The 19,228-nt window shown below is 37.8% G+C and overlaps 1 protein-coding gene across 10 annotated transcripts in view; it reads left to right on the top strand.

Moving 5' to 3' along the window:
• The window catches only part of ela3l (elastase 3 like), a 138,851-nt gene that overhangs the window by 117,179 nt on the left and 2,444 nt on the right, over window positions 1-19,228 (top strand). For 5 of the 10 annotated variants that reach the window (XM_077560396.1, XM_077560395.1, XM_077560394.1 and 2 more), the window contains 3 exons: window positions 18,105-18,193; window positions 18,397-18,494; window positions 18,789-18,917. In XM_077560396.1, the coding sequence (XP_077416522.1) occupies window positions 18,105-18,193; window positions 18,397-18,494; window positions 18,789-18,917 (316 nt within the window). Of the gene's footprint in view, window positions 1-1,014; window positions 1,181-14,492; window positions 16,635-18,104; window positions 18,194-18,396; window positions 18,495-18,788; window positions 18,918-19,228 lie in introns of those variants that run through there. The other 5 variants (XM_077560403.1, XM_077560398.1, XM_077560402.1 and 2 more) reach the window with 4 other exon arrangements.

Here is a 19,228-nt window from a genome sequence, read left to right as displayed (position 1 = left end):
AAACTTTTGGAGTGTGTTTTAAGTTCTGGTATGTTCTGACATCAACGTTTTATGAGCAGTCTGTGATCATTTAAGACCTTAAGCTCCTTGGTGTGTACGTCCATCTTGAGCAGGGAGTCACTGAAGACATGTCCAAAGCCACACGAGTAGAAGTAGCGGTAAGGTCGTCCGTTGTAGCGCTCATAGTTGATCTGAGGGAACTCGAGGCCACCGTATTGCAGCAGTTCGTCATCGTGAAGTTCCTCGTGGCTCATGTAAACCTAGACAAGGTCAAACGTTCACTCGCATCCATTCCAATTTTACATTCGCCTGTCAATCAACCAAAGCATCTTTAATAATGTCACATTCCCATCCTTATTTTTGAATGATATTTAAATACATTTTATAGTTTTTTAATTCAAATTCGATGTCATTCCTCATATTTCTACCCGCTCAAGAGCTCATCCTCATCAAGGTATGTAATTACTCACAGGATGTAATAATTGACTTTATTGATTACAATTTCGACTTCACCCTTAAATGTAAAGTGAAGTGCAATAGGGTTAATTACATCATTATTTAGTGATGTACGGTACCTCTCCAGGTTTGGTCATTTTGGCCGTGGCTTTATAGTTAGGCAAGGTCACGAGGTTCTCGTCCAGGGGGGTTGATTTGTCCACATTTAACGGCAGGACGTATCTCCTTGGCAGGTTTCTGCACAGTGAGTTGTAAAACTGACAAAACAAAAAACACAAAGGAGTGAAGCACATGTGAGTTTATCACAGCAAAATATGCATCGCAACAAATATTTTTGTTAGTAGTAGGACTAGCAGTATATTGTCATGTAGTTCCGTTTTTTATTTAAGTGATCGAAAGTGAATTATTATTAATTTATTTCAAATGTATGGATGATGCAGTACAGTTCTACCCTATCTATCTGTTGGAAACATGCATGAGTGAATTAAAAATGAAGATGTTCCACACAGTCAAACACAAACTCACCTTGTCCATCTCTTCTCCCGGACCTCTGCGGAGGTTCTCTAGGGTAAAGTCTCCGATGACCTCGCCGTCATCCCCGCAGCACATGTCCATAACAAGCAGGCCGTTGTCTTCAAAGGCGTTGATTTGATGCAGCGCAAACATGGGAGCTGCGCGGTACTTCACGTCACTCTCCTGTCGACAGGTGTCACATCACACACAGGTCATTTCATTTCATATAGCATACAAGTAAACCGAAATGCCCAACTATGGACTTCAGTTACAGAGGCCATTTTGTATGGAGGACCAAAACTGCCAAAATTCAAAATAAATAAATTTCCGACTTGTTGTCGAGCAACTCAAGTGGCAAGTTGTGGTGACAGTGGACAAGATAGTCGTCCATTGCTGGAGCTCTCCAATGCGAGCCGGCGAGACTTCCTTGTTCACCGAACCGCTCACTCGACCGATGAAAGATAGTTTGCAACGGCGGAATCCAACCCAAGACACGCTTAGGACCGCCCCCTAATTTGAATAACATTTCGTCCTGGCAGAGCGTCTGCAGCATTAAAGAAATAAATGTGAGAGCAGTGTTTTTATTTATTGATTGATATTTAATTCCATTTATATATTTATTTTTTGATTTATTTAAACATTCGTTTTTTATTTTTGTATTAATTTTTTACTTTTATTTATTTATTTATTTATGGATACATATATTTTTGTTTTTATTTCCATTTATATTTATTACATTTTTTAATTGTATTTTTTATATCAATTTTTATTTTCACTTTTATTCATTTATTTAGTTTGAATTTTGGCAGTTTTGGTCCCCCATAATTGTGTACATGTTTTGTAGATGTTACGCATCATCACCATATAGACCAGGGGTCAACGACCTTTTTTGAAACTGAGGGCTACTTCCTGGGCGTGATTTGTGTGAAGGGCTACTAGTTTGATACATACTTCTGAAATAACACATGGTAGGGAACATCCATATCAAGATGCAACATTTTATTTCTAGAACTTGTTGCAATTGTTTTTTCACTAGCCACTAATACTGGCTAACTGGGCTTCTTCTTTTTTTTAACAACAGGCCAGTGGGTTACTAATATGGAACTTTGTGGCAGCCTGGTGGCTACTGGCAGCATACTGGTGACCCCTAACATAGACTTTACAGTCTGACAGTATGTATAGAAGTTCTAAATCAATTATTAATAAATCAGGGCTAGGGCTCAACTCCTTCTTCCTAAATCTGAACTATTTATCTTAAAAAGACAGTTTAGTTTTGTTTAACTTTTCACTCTATTCTTATCCCAAACCGTACTCTAATAATCAATCCTAAACCCCTATCCCTTAACTCAAATCCCTAAACCTAACCCCTTAATGCTAACCTCTACCCTGGTCAAGTGTTTCAATAGTACTTAAATGCCTATAGTGTTTGCTGCGTGTGTGGAGCCAAGCGAGTGTGACCTTTGACTCACTTTGCCAGTGTGCCGGTTGACCAGGTGGAAGATGGTGTCATAGCGCGGCTCCCAGGTCATGACTTTGTGAAAACTCTTTCCCTGGATGCGGTACAGCATAAACTTGAGCAGATCCAACTTGATGGGCTGCTCCACAAACACGATGTAGTTCTCCGACATGACTGTAGGAGGCATAAACAGAGCGAAGTACGTATACGTTTTTATGTAGCCTATAGTGGAATGTCTAAAGTCAAACCTCCCTGAAGCCAGGCAAAACGTTAGACTCCGAACCACTGTCATTCATGACGTCAAACAATATTTGAACATAAACAGTGTAGCGATGTAAATCATGAAACAAAACAATACTCAGTAATAATTAGGGGTGTCAGGTGATTACAAATTTTAATTGAATTAATCGCACAATAGTTAAGTCACGATTAATCGATAATTTTATATCTGCTCTAAATGTACAATGAAATGAGTTTTCATGCTCTTGTTAACGTAAAAGTGGAAAACATTTTAAATTAATAGAAATATGGTTGCATCTTTTAGTCATTGAAATGGAAATTTCATAATAATTAATAAATTTGAGTTAAAATTGAAAAGATGTATTGTACTGTAAAAAAAAACATTTGCAATATTGATTTGTGATGAGGTAATTTTTCTGCCACTGGATGGCATAATTGTGTTTGTAAGACATTGGTGACAGCTCAGGGCATTTTTCTTATTATTATATTAAGCGCTAACTAATCTTTAACACAAAGTAACTTGTGAAATTCTGCACATTTTTTAAATTGTAGAATACAATTTGACCCCAGTCTCCACAAATATATGCATTATTATTAAATTTATTACTGCCAAATTTTTACGTGGATATGTCTTGCTGCGTTGCAACTGGAATTCCCACAGTACAGGCGTTCCAAGTAAGGGGTGGTCATTAATCGCTCGTTAAAAAAAAATTGTGGTGTTAAAGGAACTTTAAATGAACTCAAAATTATAGTAATAACGTATTCTTTATCCTCTGTGAAGAATGACTAATATTACTGCTGCTTACTGTGGCGTGACCGTCTTCATGTAAGTGCGTATGTATTTGTTACCGACTTTAAAATCAAAACAATATACAGTATTTTTGTCCTAAAGTAACCCAAATGAGGTCTTCTTTGGCTAAACAATACAAAGCAATTTTATGTGACACAATCAAGGGAATTTGGAGACTAAAATATGTGCTTGTATATAAACACATGAATGTGGGAATAAACAGATCCTCTGCTCCTGCCGCTAATCTAGCGAAGGATGCAAGTGGGCGCCTTGAACCACTTTGCAATGCTTCACACTCTTGGCAAAAAAAAAAAAAAATGTCTTGTGCCATCCAGGAATAGCATGGAGGTCTGCGCACAATTGTATTGTGTATTTACAGACGTAAACGCAGAAGCTTGAAGCATTGAAGGAGGCCTATCGGGTCATGTGACATGTCACACACACATTTTCTTTTTTCTTTTTTTTTGCTTTAACTAAAACAAACTCCTTTTGTTTTTTAGTAATATTCAATCAATGTGGTGAATTCCGGAAATCTAAAGGTGCAGGATACTATTATATTGCATTGGAAGGAATAGAGACAATCAAACACGCACAGCTGCTGAGAACTGAACACGATACAAAAGCACTGTGATTGACAAAGGAAAGCAGGGTGAGACTAGAATTTGAATGAGTAATTAATAAGAGTGTGGAAGGGGGAAAAAAGTCAAGTGTAGGTTGAAGCCTGTCAAAGCAGGCAGGCGCCAAAAGCTCTTCCTTAAAGAATGCATTCATTCTGCTGATCCCTTTGGCGACGTGCTGCATCTCACCGAAGCTGTGATAGTAGGAGGGTTTTCTGGGTTCGCTCGCTCGGATGGAGCAGATCACTTTGGCTCCGTGTAGGTCTGCGCCTTCCTCGCTCGCCCCCGTCTCCTCGGGTGGGGGCACGCGGATGATGTTGTAGAAGAAACCTGGGGAGGAACACAAACACATCAACGTGTACGTGTGCATAAGTCACATACTGTAGGTGTAATAATCCAGTTTATAGAAATAGAGAAGGTGGGGAATTTAGAACATGGAATTGGAGTTAATACAAGCGAACATCAACACATGAATAAGTAATAATATGAATAATTAATATTCTTATTAAATACAGTCAATACACAAAGGAAAGTAAGACATGCACTCACCAGCCACTTAATTTGGTGTATCTGCACACTATAATGAGATTCAGCACAAATGAACCATTAAAAAATAATGATGCTCAGTTTTGGTTGAAACTGTCAGTGAGATATTCTTTTAATAATGTTTTTTTTATATAATGGGGCAACATGGTGTACTAGTGCTGAGCACGTTTGCCTCACAGTTCTGGGTTTGAATCTTATCTCAAGCCTTCCTGTTCGGAGTTTGCATGTTCTCTCTCAGACGTATCTTATTAATACATCTCTAGCTAATGCTCAGTAGTGTTTAAAACGGTTCAGTTATATTAAAGGCCCCAAATCCCGGGAAGGAAATAATTTGACCTGCAGGCCCCCCAGCAAGGGTCAGGACTTTTCACCTGAAAATAGTCCCTCATATTGGGCGGATACGGGAGTCCGACGGAGACCCCACTGGCCGGAGCTCCATAAAATGGAATTCAAAACTTGGAATCCAAAATGGCAACTTGGATCTCCTGGGATCAAATTTACATTTCCACATTGCTACACGGGGCAGTGGAATTTGGAATCCATCGAATCTTTGGAACCGGAAGTCGAATTATGATTCAGGTATCGTTTCAGCACCGGTATCGAGGTCATTTATCCACGTTTCGTATCAAAGTCAGATTTTCGGTACAACTATTGCCAACAGCCTGTCAAAAATGTCTACTCGCTCTCTTTTATTATCGACAGTTTCCTCTCAGTCTGCTTCTTTGACAATCTCGCCATGTTTTTGTGGTTCAATAAAAAAATAAAATGGCACTAAAATATTCTGTAAGTAGAGCCTCAGAACTGTGATTTTTTTCCGCAATGTTCCACTTGAGTCACGTTAGGCTGAGTCACTTGGCGTGCGGCGAGTTTTTGGTGTAGTGTGACTTGTGCGGGGGTGTGTTACCTCCTTTCCCGTAAGAGTTGCCCATATTGTATGTGGCCCCTTGGCGGTCATAATGCGGGTGGGCTGTGGCTGCATTGATAGCAACGTACTGGCTCCAGTCCACCTGAAATTGGCAAGTAACAGTCATCTTCGCGCAAATTTATTTGATGCAACCGCCAGAAGAACATGAAGACGGAGACTGTTTTGTCTCGCTACCTTTTCTTTGGTGTCCAGAGTTTGAGGATCAATTCTCCTCATGTAGTTGGTTTCTGTGCTGACGTAAAAGTCTCCCTTATACTTGACAAAATTAACACTTGCGTTATCTGTGGCTTCTGTTCACAACAGAAAAATGACTGTTACGTACAGCTGTGTTCAAATAACTGCAGCATATTCAAAAGTGAAAGACGACTTCGCTGATCTATAAACTTAAACCCTACAGACCATGCATTTTACTTCCGAAGTAGGAGACGGAAGGTCGAAGCCCTCCAAACCAAAAAACTTAATAATAATACTGGACAAACAATACAAATTGGCCTCTCTGATGCTTTACTCCCTTCTTTTAAACAAACTAATATTCTGAGCGCAGTTTTAGAGCAACGTCAACAATGTCCAGGCATAGGTTTTAAAATATTGCCCTGCCAAGGATGTTATGGATTACAAAGATGATTTAGATCGTTATGCAATGCTTGGCAGCGGTAGGTTAAAATCCCCTGATCAGGTGATTTAATTTTGTTAGGTCAAGGTTAAGGACTGAACTGGGGATTGTAGCCTAATGAAATCAATGGTGCTTCTTTGTTGTAATAATAATAATAATGTATAAATAAATAAATACGACATATAATAGATATTATAATAAATACAAATAATATAATAAATAAAATAAATATATATAAAAATATAAATATTAATAATAAATAATGATAAATAATAATAATAAATGTAACTGCAATATATATTTGTATTAAATTAGGCATTTTAATGCACAATGCAGTTGTATATACATGACAAAGAGTTTTAAATACCAGGGTTTGTTCATATAAATAGAAAACAAAACCTGATAAAGCTATAATTTTGTGATTTGTGTTGCTGCTATAATTTCAATCAAGCACATTATGATGTACCGGCTGCACCTTTTGTTAAGGCTGCAAATGCAATGGATATAAACTCAAAAAAGGATCTGTGTTTTATCTGTTTTACTTCACTTGTGCTTCTTCTCCCATGCTATACAGTTTTAATAATAATGCATTCAGTGATGGCGGGGATACATTAAGATTCAGTAAAGGCACCTCCACTGTAGTGGGTTGATATTCAGCATTCGAATTGCACATACTTGGCGTCTGAAAACGTGAGAAGAATCGTGCAAAGATGTTCTTGCAGGGATCAGGCATGGCCAGCGTTCCGAATTCTGACACCACGATGCGGTTCTTCTCCGAGTTGCGTACATACGAGTCACTTCTCAGGAAGCGGCTGCTGTACGTCACTTTGCCCTCACTGATGTGAAATCTGTGCATCATGGCCATGCCGTCAAACCAGTGGGTGTATCTGGGGTGGGGGGCGGAGAAAGGTTGACATCTGCACAATCTTATGAGACTCAAGACAAATGTGCTGCCTTGTCAAGTTAACTTGGATGACTCATTACTTGTTTTTATGAGCACATTACAGTCGTGTAATGTGCTGTACCTGTCTTGGCCAAATTCAAACTTCCCTGGACCGTTCCTCAGGAAGCTCCCATTGATCCACGCTGGGACAGTTCCCTTGATGTTGGTGGGAATGGGATCAGGGCTTTCCTCCACAGAGCTCACCAGAGGGGCCACACCCTCCAAACCTTTGGCCTGGGGGCATCTCTGCCTGCTGGACACTGGAGGGAAATAGGAAACATAGTCACGATAATGATATTCATGATGGAAGGGAATGGAGCGGAGTCACATTTATTGTCATTGCACGCACATATCGCGAGTACAGGAAAGGAAATTAACACTTAACAAGAGACATAAATAAATAAATGACCAACAGAGGGAGACAGAATGGAAGCCTGACGGGTTGCCAGACGCCGCCCCTTTTTTTCTTAGGTAAGAAAAGAAAACCAGTTATATGTTCATAGTTTTTTTTTTTTTGGTTTTTACTTTATACTTTATTTATAAATATGTTGTTTATGATTATTTTATGTGTTTTTTATTATGTATTATTTTTTTTATGTATTGTTTTTGCTCTCATCTGGACCATTGAATCTGTAATAAAAGTTATTATTATTGAGCAAATGTATTATTATTTATAAAAGGATCATAATGACATGGAATTATAAATTAAATTCTAACAATAAAATATAATACATACTAAAATGTAACAATAGTAATGCTAATGTACTACTACTACTAATAATAATAATAATAATAATAATTGCAATCCAAAATAAATATAATATCTGTGTGTCAATTGCGGTAGCATGCTGGCACTTGTGGAATTTGTATAAATGATAATATAATACAAATAAAATTCGCCAGTGACTGTTTATTAAAACCTCTTCAGACCCATAGATGGTCCCAGTGGACATGAAATATTTGTCTAAACCAATAAAATGCATAATTTGGATGATGTCAACACTTCTGGTTCATGATTGGATCTTAACTATCACTACTACTATGTTCATGTTAAAAATGTTGCATATAAGATTGGTATGTTTACAACACGTTACAGCCAGATTTTCCTGGCGTCTACTATAACAAATAAAAACATGTGACAACCCCACTTCCCCTCCCAAAAAAAAAAAATCTATATTGTTCTTATGTGGCAAAAGAGTCAAAATCGGGAACAAAAAAAATATAATAATAATAATAATTTTGCCCAACAGAAAAATGTGGGTCTGAAGGGGTTTAGCTGTCAACACTCTAATTGGACTGTCCACTAAAAGAAAAAAGTGCACAGATGAGGGAAACATTATCTATTGTGTGCTTTGTGAGATTATGTAATGCACGGTGAATGACACCTGCTCTATCTGCTGCCTTATCTGCCAACCAATAAGCAATTCCTATTCATTGCCTGCTGTCACCACACACACACACACACACACACACAAACCCCTACACTTCTTCAGATGCACATGATAAGCATGAAGCAAATCATTGTTGTGGCTCAATAGTGTGACGATGCGTGCTGAGCTCACCTTTCTGACGATGCTTAGCATTGGAATAAAGGGAATAAAATTAAGTTTGTTCCTGAGATGCAAATAACACAGACAATTAAAACAAAAGCATATGCAATGGCGAGATAAGTGCTGCAGGCTATAACACACTCGTACAATGTCAACAAGGTGGGGTTAAATTGCAATTACTGCAGCAAGCATTGAGGACGTTGAGGTAGCAGAAGTCTTTGCCTGATCAAAATTCCCCCAGCCTTTCGTTATATGGAACTGTCTCAACAATGAGTTCCACAAAGATGTACGTTATGTTAACTAAATAAACACTTTAAAATAAACAGTCTTATACTTTGCATTTTATAGTCCATTGTTTCCTTACTTTTTATGTATTTAATTTATTGTTTATGTTTTTGCACCAACTGCACATAAGATGATTACGCCTCGCCTCGTTTATCGCCTGTAAAAATGCCAATGTCATGTATGTGCCTCCAGTCATATATGTACGTGCATAACCCTTTAAAATAATTACCCAACCACTGTGTTACGAGAGGTCATCGTGTTCTTTCGGAAATTATTCAGTTTCATCTAATTGGTATGAAAACAGTTTAGTGCCTACAAAAAATATATATTTAATTTTTTTTTATTTATTTTTTTTATCTATGCCAGCTAAATCTAGTGACAGGTGAAACAATTACCATAAATGGTCATACCTGCTACCATTTTTTTCATCGTAACAATAGATTTCGTAAATTTGTGATTAAATTGGGATGGGATGATCATTATTTCAGTATGCAGAGACTTTAAAAAGTCTGCACACCCCTATTCAAATGTCACATTTTTGTGAAATTAAAAAAAAATTCTGAACTTTTTTTAAATCATGAATTCAAACCTGTGTAACTCAATTGACAAAAAAAGAAAGAAATGTATTTGAATGGCGAACGTTAAAATAAACTACTGAGACAATTTTGGTTGCACAAGTGTGCACACCCTCTTATAACTCGGGATGTGGCTATGTTCAAAATGATCTAATCACATTCAAACTCATGTTAAATGGAAGTCAGCGCACACTTGCCACCATTGAAAGTGCTTCTGATTAACCAAAAATAAAATTCAATTTTCCAGGAGGCATGTCTTGACATTTATGTAATCATCTTACAGTGCAGGCCCTGGTCCACAAAGAGCTTTCACAGCATCAGAGGGATGTCATTGTTCAAAGGTGTCATTCCAGAGAAGGGTCAAAACTTTTCTTCCCCCCAAGGCATCACATGTAACATGATGAAAAATTGTTGCTGACAGTCACCATCCAGTGGAGAAAATATGGCACAAAGTCGGTGACATTGCTACAAACTGAATGTCCCTACAAAATTGATGAAAAGAGAAGAAAACTGGGAGGCAAAACAGACAGCAAAATTAAAATTCCTTATACGTGTCTTCCTTATGGTGAGAAAGTTTTGTTGTCATGTTTTTATCTCACTAACATGTAGCATATGTAGAGGGGTGTGCAGACTTTATTCATCTAGTGTTTATACTTTTTGTTTGATTTTTCTAATTTAAAATGTGCACTGGTTCCATCAAAGTTGAAGCTGTTGCTTTAACTCATTCACTGCCATTGACGGCTATAGACGTCAAAATTTCATTTGAACTATTTCTATTAGTTTAACATTTGTTTCCACTTTTGTTAACAAGAGTATGAAAACCTAGATTTTTTTATTGTACATTTAGAACAGATATTAAATGTGTGATTAATCGTGAGTTAACTAGTGAAGTCATGCGATTAATTACGTTTAAAAAATGTAATCGCCTGTCGCCCCTAATTTTTAATAATCTTGTCTCTCTTTTTTTTAATCGCGTCAGGCGATTAAATTTTTTAATTGTAATTAATTGCATGACTTCAATAGTTAACTCACGATTAATTACACATTTTATATCTGTTTATATTTTTTCCCAGGTTTTCATACTCTTGTTAACAAAAGTGGAAAAAAATGTTAAACTAATAGAAATAGTTCAAATGATTATTATTTTTTTTTCTTACAGGAGAGCTCAGTATTGTTCATTCGATTTGACATCATCATTGCTCTCCTTTTTTTTTTTTTTTTTTTAAATCCAACAAATCAATTAAAAAAAAATTAATAAATGTTTTTTTTTTTTTGTTGTTTTTTAAAATACATATACATATATATATACACATATACACATATATATATATATATATATATATATATATATATATATATATATGTACCCTTTTTTTTGTATGTGGGTGAGTATGTGTATGTGCGTGTGTGTGTGTGTGTGTGTGTGCGTGCGTGCGTGCGAGCGTGTGTGTATTCATCAGTTCACCTAAAGCCCATTAAAAAAAAATCCCATACTAATAATATAATATAATAATAAATTGCCAGATGCAGAAACATCAATGTAAGTTATCACGATGTAGTGGCTCTCGCTAACAGACAGAATTAAGTAACCGGAATTAGGTTAAAAAATTCTATATACGTAGACCATGTTTCTATAAATTTTGATATTTGGTTTTTATTTGAGGCAGATATTTTTTCCATTAAAATGTGATTTATGAGGAGGTTAGACCATTGATCGATATTCAGAGTTTGTTTATTTTTCCAGTTAACATTTCCAGTTCAAATGATTTTTAACGTCTATAGCCGTCAATGGCAGTGAATGAGTTAAAGCATACAAGTAAGTTTACAGAAACATTCAAGTGACTACTTTAACAATAAAAAGCAACATTTCCTCTCGTGAAGACTGTTTAAATTGTGATTCAGTGCTCTTTAAAGCAAATGTTCTTCCTGTTTTTTTGTTATGTGTGCATGTTTCTAAAATTCAAAGCGTACCCTATGACCAGTGCTATTATTATTCCAATTGATCCTAAATGCCAACCAAATACCTTGATGCCTTTTCCCCTTTTTGTCAAAATGAAGCTATAAATGAATTAAATGTGCCCCGAGAAAAGTGCCTTTCATTCATAAATTGCCAATTCCGACTTGCTGATATACGAGGCGACTACTCACTGGGCTGCGGCTCTGTAGTCCCGGACATGCTTGGCCTGTTGCTGTGCAAATCAAATGAGACTTAACACTGCTCTTTTATTACAGTCAGTGTGAAGAGGAGAGCCTTTGGACTCTTGAATCCGTGCCGAGTTCAAGAGGTGGACATAAAAAAAAAAAAAAGGTACATCAGTCACGCTATCGAACAACTGCTCGTAAAAATGTCTCAAGTCTCTTCCTACTGTTTCTCTTGTATGACATAATACATTATGAATGATTTTTTAATTATGTATAGAATGTCAAGTTCCACCTGACACTTCATTGCTTCAGAATCTTAAAAATATAATTTAAACTATACTGTATATAACTGATTATTGTAGCAAGTGATTGTAGGAATGGAGCTGAAATTGGCACCCCTTCACACACTTTACATTCTTTGTGTGACAAACGACCTCAGCTGCAGATCAGTCAAAGATCATGTTGTGAGTTGCGCATCGCATATTTGTGTGTGCGTGGATCTTGCCTGCAGCTCTCACGTCAGAATACAGAATGAAGGCATATTGGTTTTTGCAGCGTTTGCTTGTTTTTTGTACTGGTCAAATACATCGACGTGTTTACTTTTTTTTTTTCAAAAATACGAAACATAGACCAAATCTTAATGAGTCTGACTGTCCTGAGGTTCTACTGTATCTATTACACATAGACATGTTTCTCTTGCTTTTATCTAATCTATACATGAGTATATATCTCATCTTGTGTCCTTTTATACTGTTATGAAACACAGTGGTAAGAAAGCCATTTTTGTTAGATTTTTCTTAGTGGAATAAAACAAACAAACAAAGCACAGTGAGGTTCATTCATATTAAATGTCCCGGTGCGTGAGCCATACTCGGAATCCAAATAAATATTAACTCGCCATAACAGACAGCCTGCGTGCAGCCGTGCTTCCCCTTCTCCCTCTTGACGTGCATGAGGGGAGTGGAAACGTGGCGAGTCGGAACAAGACCTGCAGGAAGGCCGGTCGGGGCACGAGGCGCTTCTGAAGATTTAATTAAACGACTTTTTTCCGTGCTGCGTGTACTTTCAAGGCTTGAAATGGCAGCAAATGTTGAGCTCCAATTAAATAACAAAAGCGAAGAGGCGAACCAATGCACAGCCAGTGACAGAGGGAGCCGGTAGTTGTCTTTTATTTTTATTTTTATTTTTACAGGTGTAGAAATTGTCTGACTCCTTAGTAAACCTAGAGCAAAATATTAGCTCATTCACTGCCATTGACGGCTATAGACGTCAAAAATTTATTTAACCTATTTCTATTAGTTTAACATTTTTTTCCACTTTTGCTAACAAGAGTATGAAAATCTAGAAAAAAAATTGTTGTAAATTTAGAACAGATATAAAATTTGTGATTAATCGTTAGTTAACTAGTGAAGTCATGTGATAATTACAATTAAAAAATGTAATCGCCTGGCGGGCCTAATTAAAAAAAAAAAAAAAACAATAAGGGGCGTTTAATCGTAATTAATCGCATGATAATTTCATATCTGTTATAAATGTACAATAAAAAAAATTCTATGTTTTCATAAAAAAATTAATGAAATGAAAAAAATGTTAAACTAATAGAAATAGTAAACTAATAGAAATAGTAAACTAATAGAAATAGTTCACATGAATTTTTGACGTCTATAGTCAATGGCAGTGAATGAGTTAGGAACACCTCATAGTTCTACACATAAGTCAACTACAACAACAACAATAAAGATATTGTTGAATTACAATTATACTCAATTAAGAGCAGAGATCCGCCAAGGTTGAAGTGTTGGCAAAAGAACGCTGAACTGTATTGGTGTTTGTCTGCCTGACCCCACTGGGAATGAATGACTTGGTGTTGGCTCCTGGTGCAACTGTTTCTGGGAAAACTGACAGAGTTCCTTGGAACTTGGAAAATTGTCAAAAGTCCATTCGGGAAAAAGAGGCTGTCAACTAGGCAATTCTTGTGTGGTAGAATTTCTTTTCAAAAGCAACAATTAAATTCATGAGCTTTTCCCAGGAGAGATTGAAGTAGAATGTGCAAATTATTTGACAGTAAAATACGCAAAAAAAAAAAATTGAAAAATGACTTTTTTTCTTTTTCTTTTTTTTTTTACATCTGTGATTTTTTTTTTTTATATCTCTTGGAAAATCAAGTAAAAAAAATAAAATAATTTTATTATGTTGTATGCGCCCCACTTGTCTAAACATGTCAAACAGATTAATATTGGGTTTGTGGAATATGATTATAAAGCAGAAAAAAATCACTTGTTTTTATCCATCTCAGGAGGCGGCCATTTTGCTTTGTAGAGCCACTTGCTGTCAACTGAAATGACATCACAGTGCCTGAGGGCTCAGGTAACGACCCCATGTCTGGTCGGGCTCCAGGTGGCGGAGTGGAACCGTCACTTGCCTACGATGCAGGTTGGCGTGGGTTCGCTTCCCCGCCTGGGAGACCGTGTTTGTGTGAGTGAGTGCAAAACAAAAAAAAAAACTCATGTCAGGTCACGGCTCACCACTTTCCTGCGATTGGTTGTGTGACTTTTTGTTAGTGGTACTTGGTAAACAACTGCATAAGGATCCTGACGTCACGTGACTTTCTATGAACATTCCCCCTTGCAGCAGGAGTAGCGGCGTGGCGTTAATGGACTAGAGCAGCGAGGAAGGCTAAAGCTAGCGTTAATCCGTCAACTTTCTGCCCAAGACGGTCACTTTGATGAGAAGGACACGATATACTTGCGCGAGCCGCGAGGTGGACTTGTTGGATTGCCGATGAAGTGTCAGGAGTGTTTTTTCCTCTGTTGCCGGTGAGTGCTGGCAAATCTGATCATACAAAGGCTTTAAAAGTTTGTGCAATCCGGATTTATTTCTATTTATTTATGTGCTCAAAATGTCATAGAAGTTGGCATTTATGTACGTTAGCAACTTAGCATTTATGCCGTAAAAAGTCTTCTTGATGGTGTTGGTCAGTTATTAAATTCAACTGTGTAATATCTATTAAACCATAGCAGCACAAATGAACAAAACAGATTATTTCTCTCACATTTTGCATGTTAGCAGTTAGCATCTGCTGATTTAGCCACCATGTACAAAGTGCAGCATCGGCTGCGTATTGGTTCCTCTTTTGGTAGCCTGGATCATGCTCGATACTTTTTTTTTTTTTTTTTTTTTGCCTCTTCTCGTTGTGGCAGCTAGTCCACAACAGCTGTCAATCATTGTTTGGCATTTGCCATTTACTCAAAAGTGGCAGACGAGTTTTCATTGCTGCCAAAATGGTTGCCATTTTGGGACCCGTGACGTCAACGTCAGGATCTCTATTGGAGGAGTTGTACCTGATTGAGTGTCTCATTTGTGTACATGCTGATAAAATGCACAATGTGCTGAAGTCATGCTCCCCGGCCCCGGTCCTCACGATATTTCGACATAATCTCACTCCCTTTGCTCCATATGAGGAACTATCACTGAAAGGCAATGTTTACTGCCACAAAGAGATAGAGAGCAACTATAAACGCGGAGAGTCACCCAGAGTTCAGCGGTACTTCCTGACAGGTAAAACAGGCTGAGACGAAGCTGCTACAAAAGCCCAGATGGGGCCTTTCTGACGGCCTGCGCTAGATCCATCATATGTTCCGAGCTGCAGGTACACCTCAGCGCATCTGCCCACCAACAATGTAATGAGTACAAGAGGTTTAATCATCACAAGGCAACGGCGGGCGCGTGTATTGCGGACAGCGAGAAGCGATAAGCACAACAATGTTTTACAGATTTGACCAAGAATTTTAATTAGCTTTCAATTAATTGCATATCTGGGCCGCGGCGGAATTCACAGAGGGCTGCCGACTATCTCGGCTTATTCTCTTGTTGTCATGCTTCATCTGTCTCCACGCGGCCAAATGAAAAGGGTCGCTTGAGTCCAACTTACAAAATACAACTTCAGAAATGAAACTGGAAACTGTCAGACTTTCCTTTGGAACAATTTTCAAGTCATATTCTTTTGTTTTCATGTTAAGTATAAATTGCCACATAAGGCGGTGAACTGATTGAATGGTTCCGAATAGATACTTTATTTCTTTTGTTTAATAATATGAATCATCATCACATCCTTTCCTCATCACATTATGCATTCCTCAGTTTTTGTCCAAAAATGTTGGGAATGCTACAGGTCTTCAGTTTGAGCCACATTATGCCACCAAGAATGAATTTCAAAACTTTTTTTTTACAATCTTTTTTATAAAACAATCCAAGGAGCCAGTTATAAATGTATAAAAAAATTAGCAAAGCCTCACTCTGACAGGATGTTTGCAACAAGTCACAACATAATCACTTGAAAAAAAAAAATCCAGCATCAATAGCGTCGTAATGATGCTTCATCATAAATTGTCGTTTGTTTGTTTTTATACTGACTGTCAATATTAGCTGCAGCAATGTCACCATCTGGTTATTTATTATTCTAATGCTTCCTTGGTTGGATTTTCATTTTGTGTTTCAGAGCAAACATGCTCGCTCGCCAGCCATCCAGATGTTTGCTTCTCATGCTCTTATGCAAGCAGTTAAATCCAGGTTACACTGAATTGACATCGAAAGGGAACATACAGTAGAAATGATGAGTCTATTTTGGGAACAAATATGATATTATTGATGTAACTTCAATTATATTGAGGGAAAAAAGCAGCAAGCATTCCCAGTTAAGTGCATTTAGTACAAGTTTTGCCTACTAAGTAGACATGATGTGCAGCTCCAAATGAAGGTCATGAGAAATGTTCCAGAGAATCCACCTGTGTGGTCAGCTTCGCCATTGGCTCACACTCATCCCCGGGGGGGCACTACACACCAATAGTGTGTGTTAATGCTTTCTCAAAGGGGGGGTTGCCTGCGGAAGAATGTTTAAAAGCGAGTGAGTGTTGAGTGGCCTCTTTAGAGACGCATCAATCAACATGATCCCTATTGTGTTGGCCTCGGTTCTCATTGCTGCCGGTAAGAGCATCTGGCCTTCTTCACTCCTATGTGTGCGTGCATGTGTGTGTGTGAGAGGGGTGGGGGTGTGGGGTAGGGTGTGCTGCCTCAGGTAGAGCAATGACTGTATTAAGGATAAGGTATGCGCTGCCTCCGCATCCAGCAGATGGCCCCTGATGGTCTTTTTTTTCTTTCGACACATTTGTTTGACTGTGTGGCGTTGCCATGTTCTTCCCCCTTTTCTGTTTTATTTTTATTTTTTATTTTTTTGCAGACTCTGGCTTTGTTCCATATTACAAGAATATTCTTCATATTTTTTTAAGGCCACGCTGAAAAGAAAAGTAAAATCAGTCAGTTGTTACAGTAAAATCTACATCCAGGAAACTATCATATTATTTTCACTTAGTTTTGCCTTAGTATGTGTTCCTGCTGACATCAGTCGCTAGTTTGCCATTCAAACAGCAGAGCATGTGGTATGCTATATGTGGTTTGCTTGTTTTTAAAGAGCAAATTTTGCCTAGCAACAAGTGGCTATGCAAATGAGTGTCATAAATGAAGAAACAAATCTGAGCAATTATATTCTACTTATAGGTAGATAGCTAGATATGTACATTGTAGATAGCTTGCTAGCTAGATAGGTAGACCGCTAGTGAAGAGGAATAAATTATTATGTCCTCTTTGCGTGTTCCAAAAATGAAGATAGATTTAATGTAAGAAAAATACACCTTTGCAAAAAGGATTTTTAATCAATCAGAGATCTCTGGACAGATAACAGCCTCTATCATCACTTAAACATCGTGGGATTCAGAGCGTCAAATGTGTCTCTTCCGGGTGTCGAACGGCTTTTATAATTTTAGGACCTCCTCTCTTTTATTTGTAGACAAAACATATCTCTGAGTACTTTTCCATGAGCAGATGGCGTAAACAAGGTCAGTTGGGTGTTTTTGAGACAAATTCTAGTTCAAGGGCTAAATGTGTTTTCGCACAAAACGCTGAGAAGGAACTTTTTTAGACTAAATAGTATGTCCCAGCTTAAGGTCAAATTATACCGAGATCAACACCTTCTGCTCTACTAAGGACACAAAACATTTCGACAAGGTTAATATAAAGAATTGGAATGTTAATAATGGTTAATAAAATAAAATGAAGTATTAAAAATGTTATAATATCTAACACTAGCTAGAAACCTAGCTAGGCAGATATCTAGCTAGATATGTAGATAGCTAGCAAGCTAAAACGGAAATGGGTAAAAATGTACATTGGTTGTTCTTTATTGATGAATTGAGCACTGCGTTCTCTTTTTTTTTTCTTGTTAGTTTTGTTGTTGTAATGTTGTCGTTTGTAAACTTAACTGCACTATTAGATGACTAGAAAGCAGACAGTAAAAAAGCTTGCAGGGGTTGCCCTACCATTTTTTTTTCACTCGTGACCAGTCTAATAATTTCTTCCAATTCTTCCACCTGTTGCCCTTCATACGTCCTCTTTCCCCAGCCCTCGGGTGCGGCACCCCGCCCATCGATCCCCAGACTTCCCGTGTGGTCAACGGCGAAGATGCCAGGCCTCACAGCTGGCCCTGGCAGGTAACGCTAACACGTCCACATCTCACATCTGTCTGACTTTTTAAATCCGCTGGCAAGCGTCACGCGCTTGGCATCTGCTTCTTAGCTGACAGACTCGAGGGCTGCTGAAAAGTGCAGTAATTAGATGTTTGCCTTTGAAATGAGCTGCCATCCATCGCCAAAACCTTTGTGTGCATGTGTGTGTGTGTCTGTTCCATGTGCAGATTTCTCTTCAGTATGAGAGGGATGGAGAATGGAGGCACACTTGTGGGGGTTCTCTGATTGCTGACAACTGGGTCATGACTGCCGCTCATTGCATCAAGTAAGAGTGTTAACATACAGGAACTCACTTATGCGTCCACATTGACAGCTGGCACGAACGCTTGCCTGTGACAAAAGGACCTCAGGTTCGATTCTCACCGGCTGGGAGCTGCATTTGCGGCTCCTGAGAAAGCAAAACTCACTCAACAGACCATTCATGGGTTGAGGGATAGCTGCAAATTCTTGATGTCAAATTCCAAATGAATGCATGCAATAGATTGTTGCACACTGCTGTAAGTAAAAGTTCAAATTGCATTCAGATAAAATCCTCACGTTTACGTGTTTACGTCCACAGCACGATGCTTTCCTACAGGGTGTTTGTGGGCAAACACAACTTGGTGGAGGAAGAGGCCGGCTCCAAGGCCATCCTGCCTGCGAAGATCATTGTGCATAAGAAATGGAACCCTATCTTTGTGGCTTTCGGGTAAGATATGTAAATTATATTAAAAATGAAAATAAAGAAAAAAAGATCGGCGCTTCTAAAGTGAGGTGATCTGGAGGATACACAAAATTCTATAACACTACAAAGTACATTTTGCAGAGTACATTTTTCTCTAAACAGAGTTCATTTGGTCCCACTCTAAACAAAGTAAAATTTACATTTGGAAAAAAGTAAAATATTAAGAGTAAATTTTACTCAAAGTATTACTCAGAAATTCAAAGTAAATTTTAGAAGGATTTTTTTTTTTGTACATTTTTGCTAGTTTATTTAAAAAAAGAAAAGAAAAGTTACAC

The sequence above is a fragment of the Vanacampus margaritifer genome, chromosome 3, assembly GCF_051991255.1.
Source record: "Vanacampus margaritifer isolate UIUO_Vmar chromosome 3, RoL_Vmar_1.0, whole genome shotgun sequence".
Taxonomy (NCBI): Eukaryota; Metazoa; Chordata; class Actinopteri; order Syngnathiformes; family Syngnathidae; genus Vanacampus; species Vanacampus margaritifer.
Note: the sequence above shows the minus strand (reverse complement) of the source record. Positions and strands in the feature narration are given on the sequence as shown.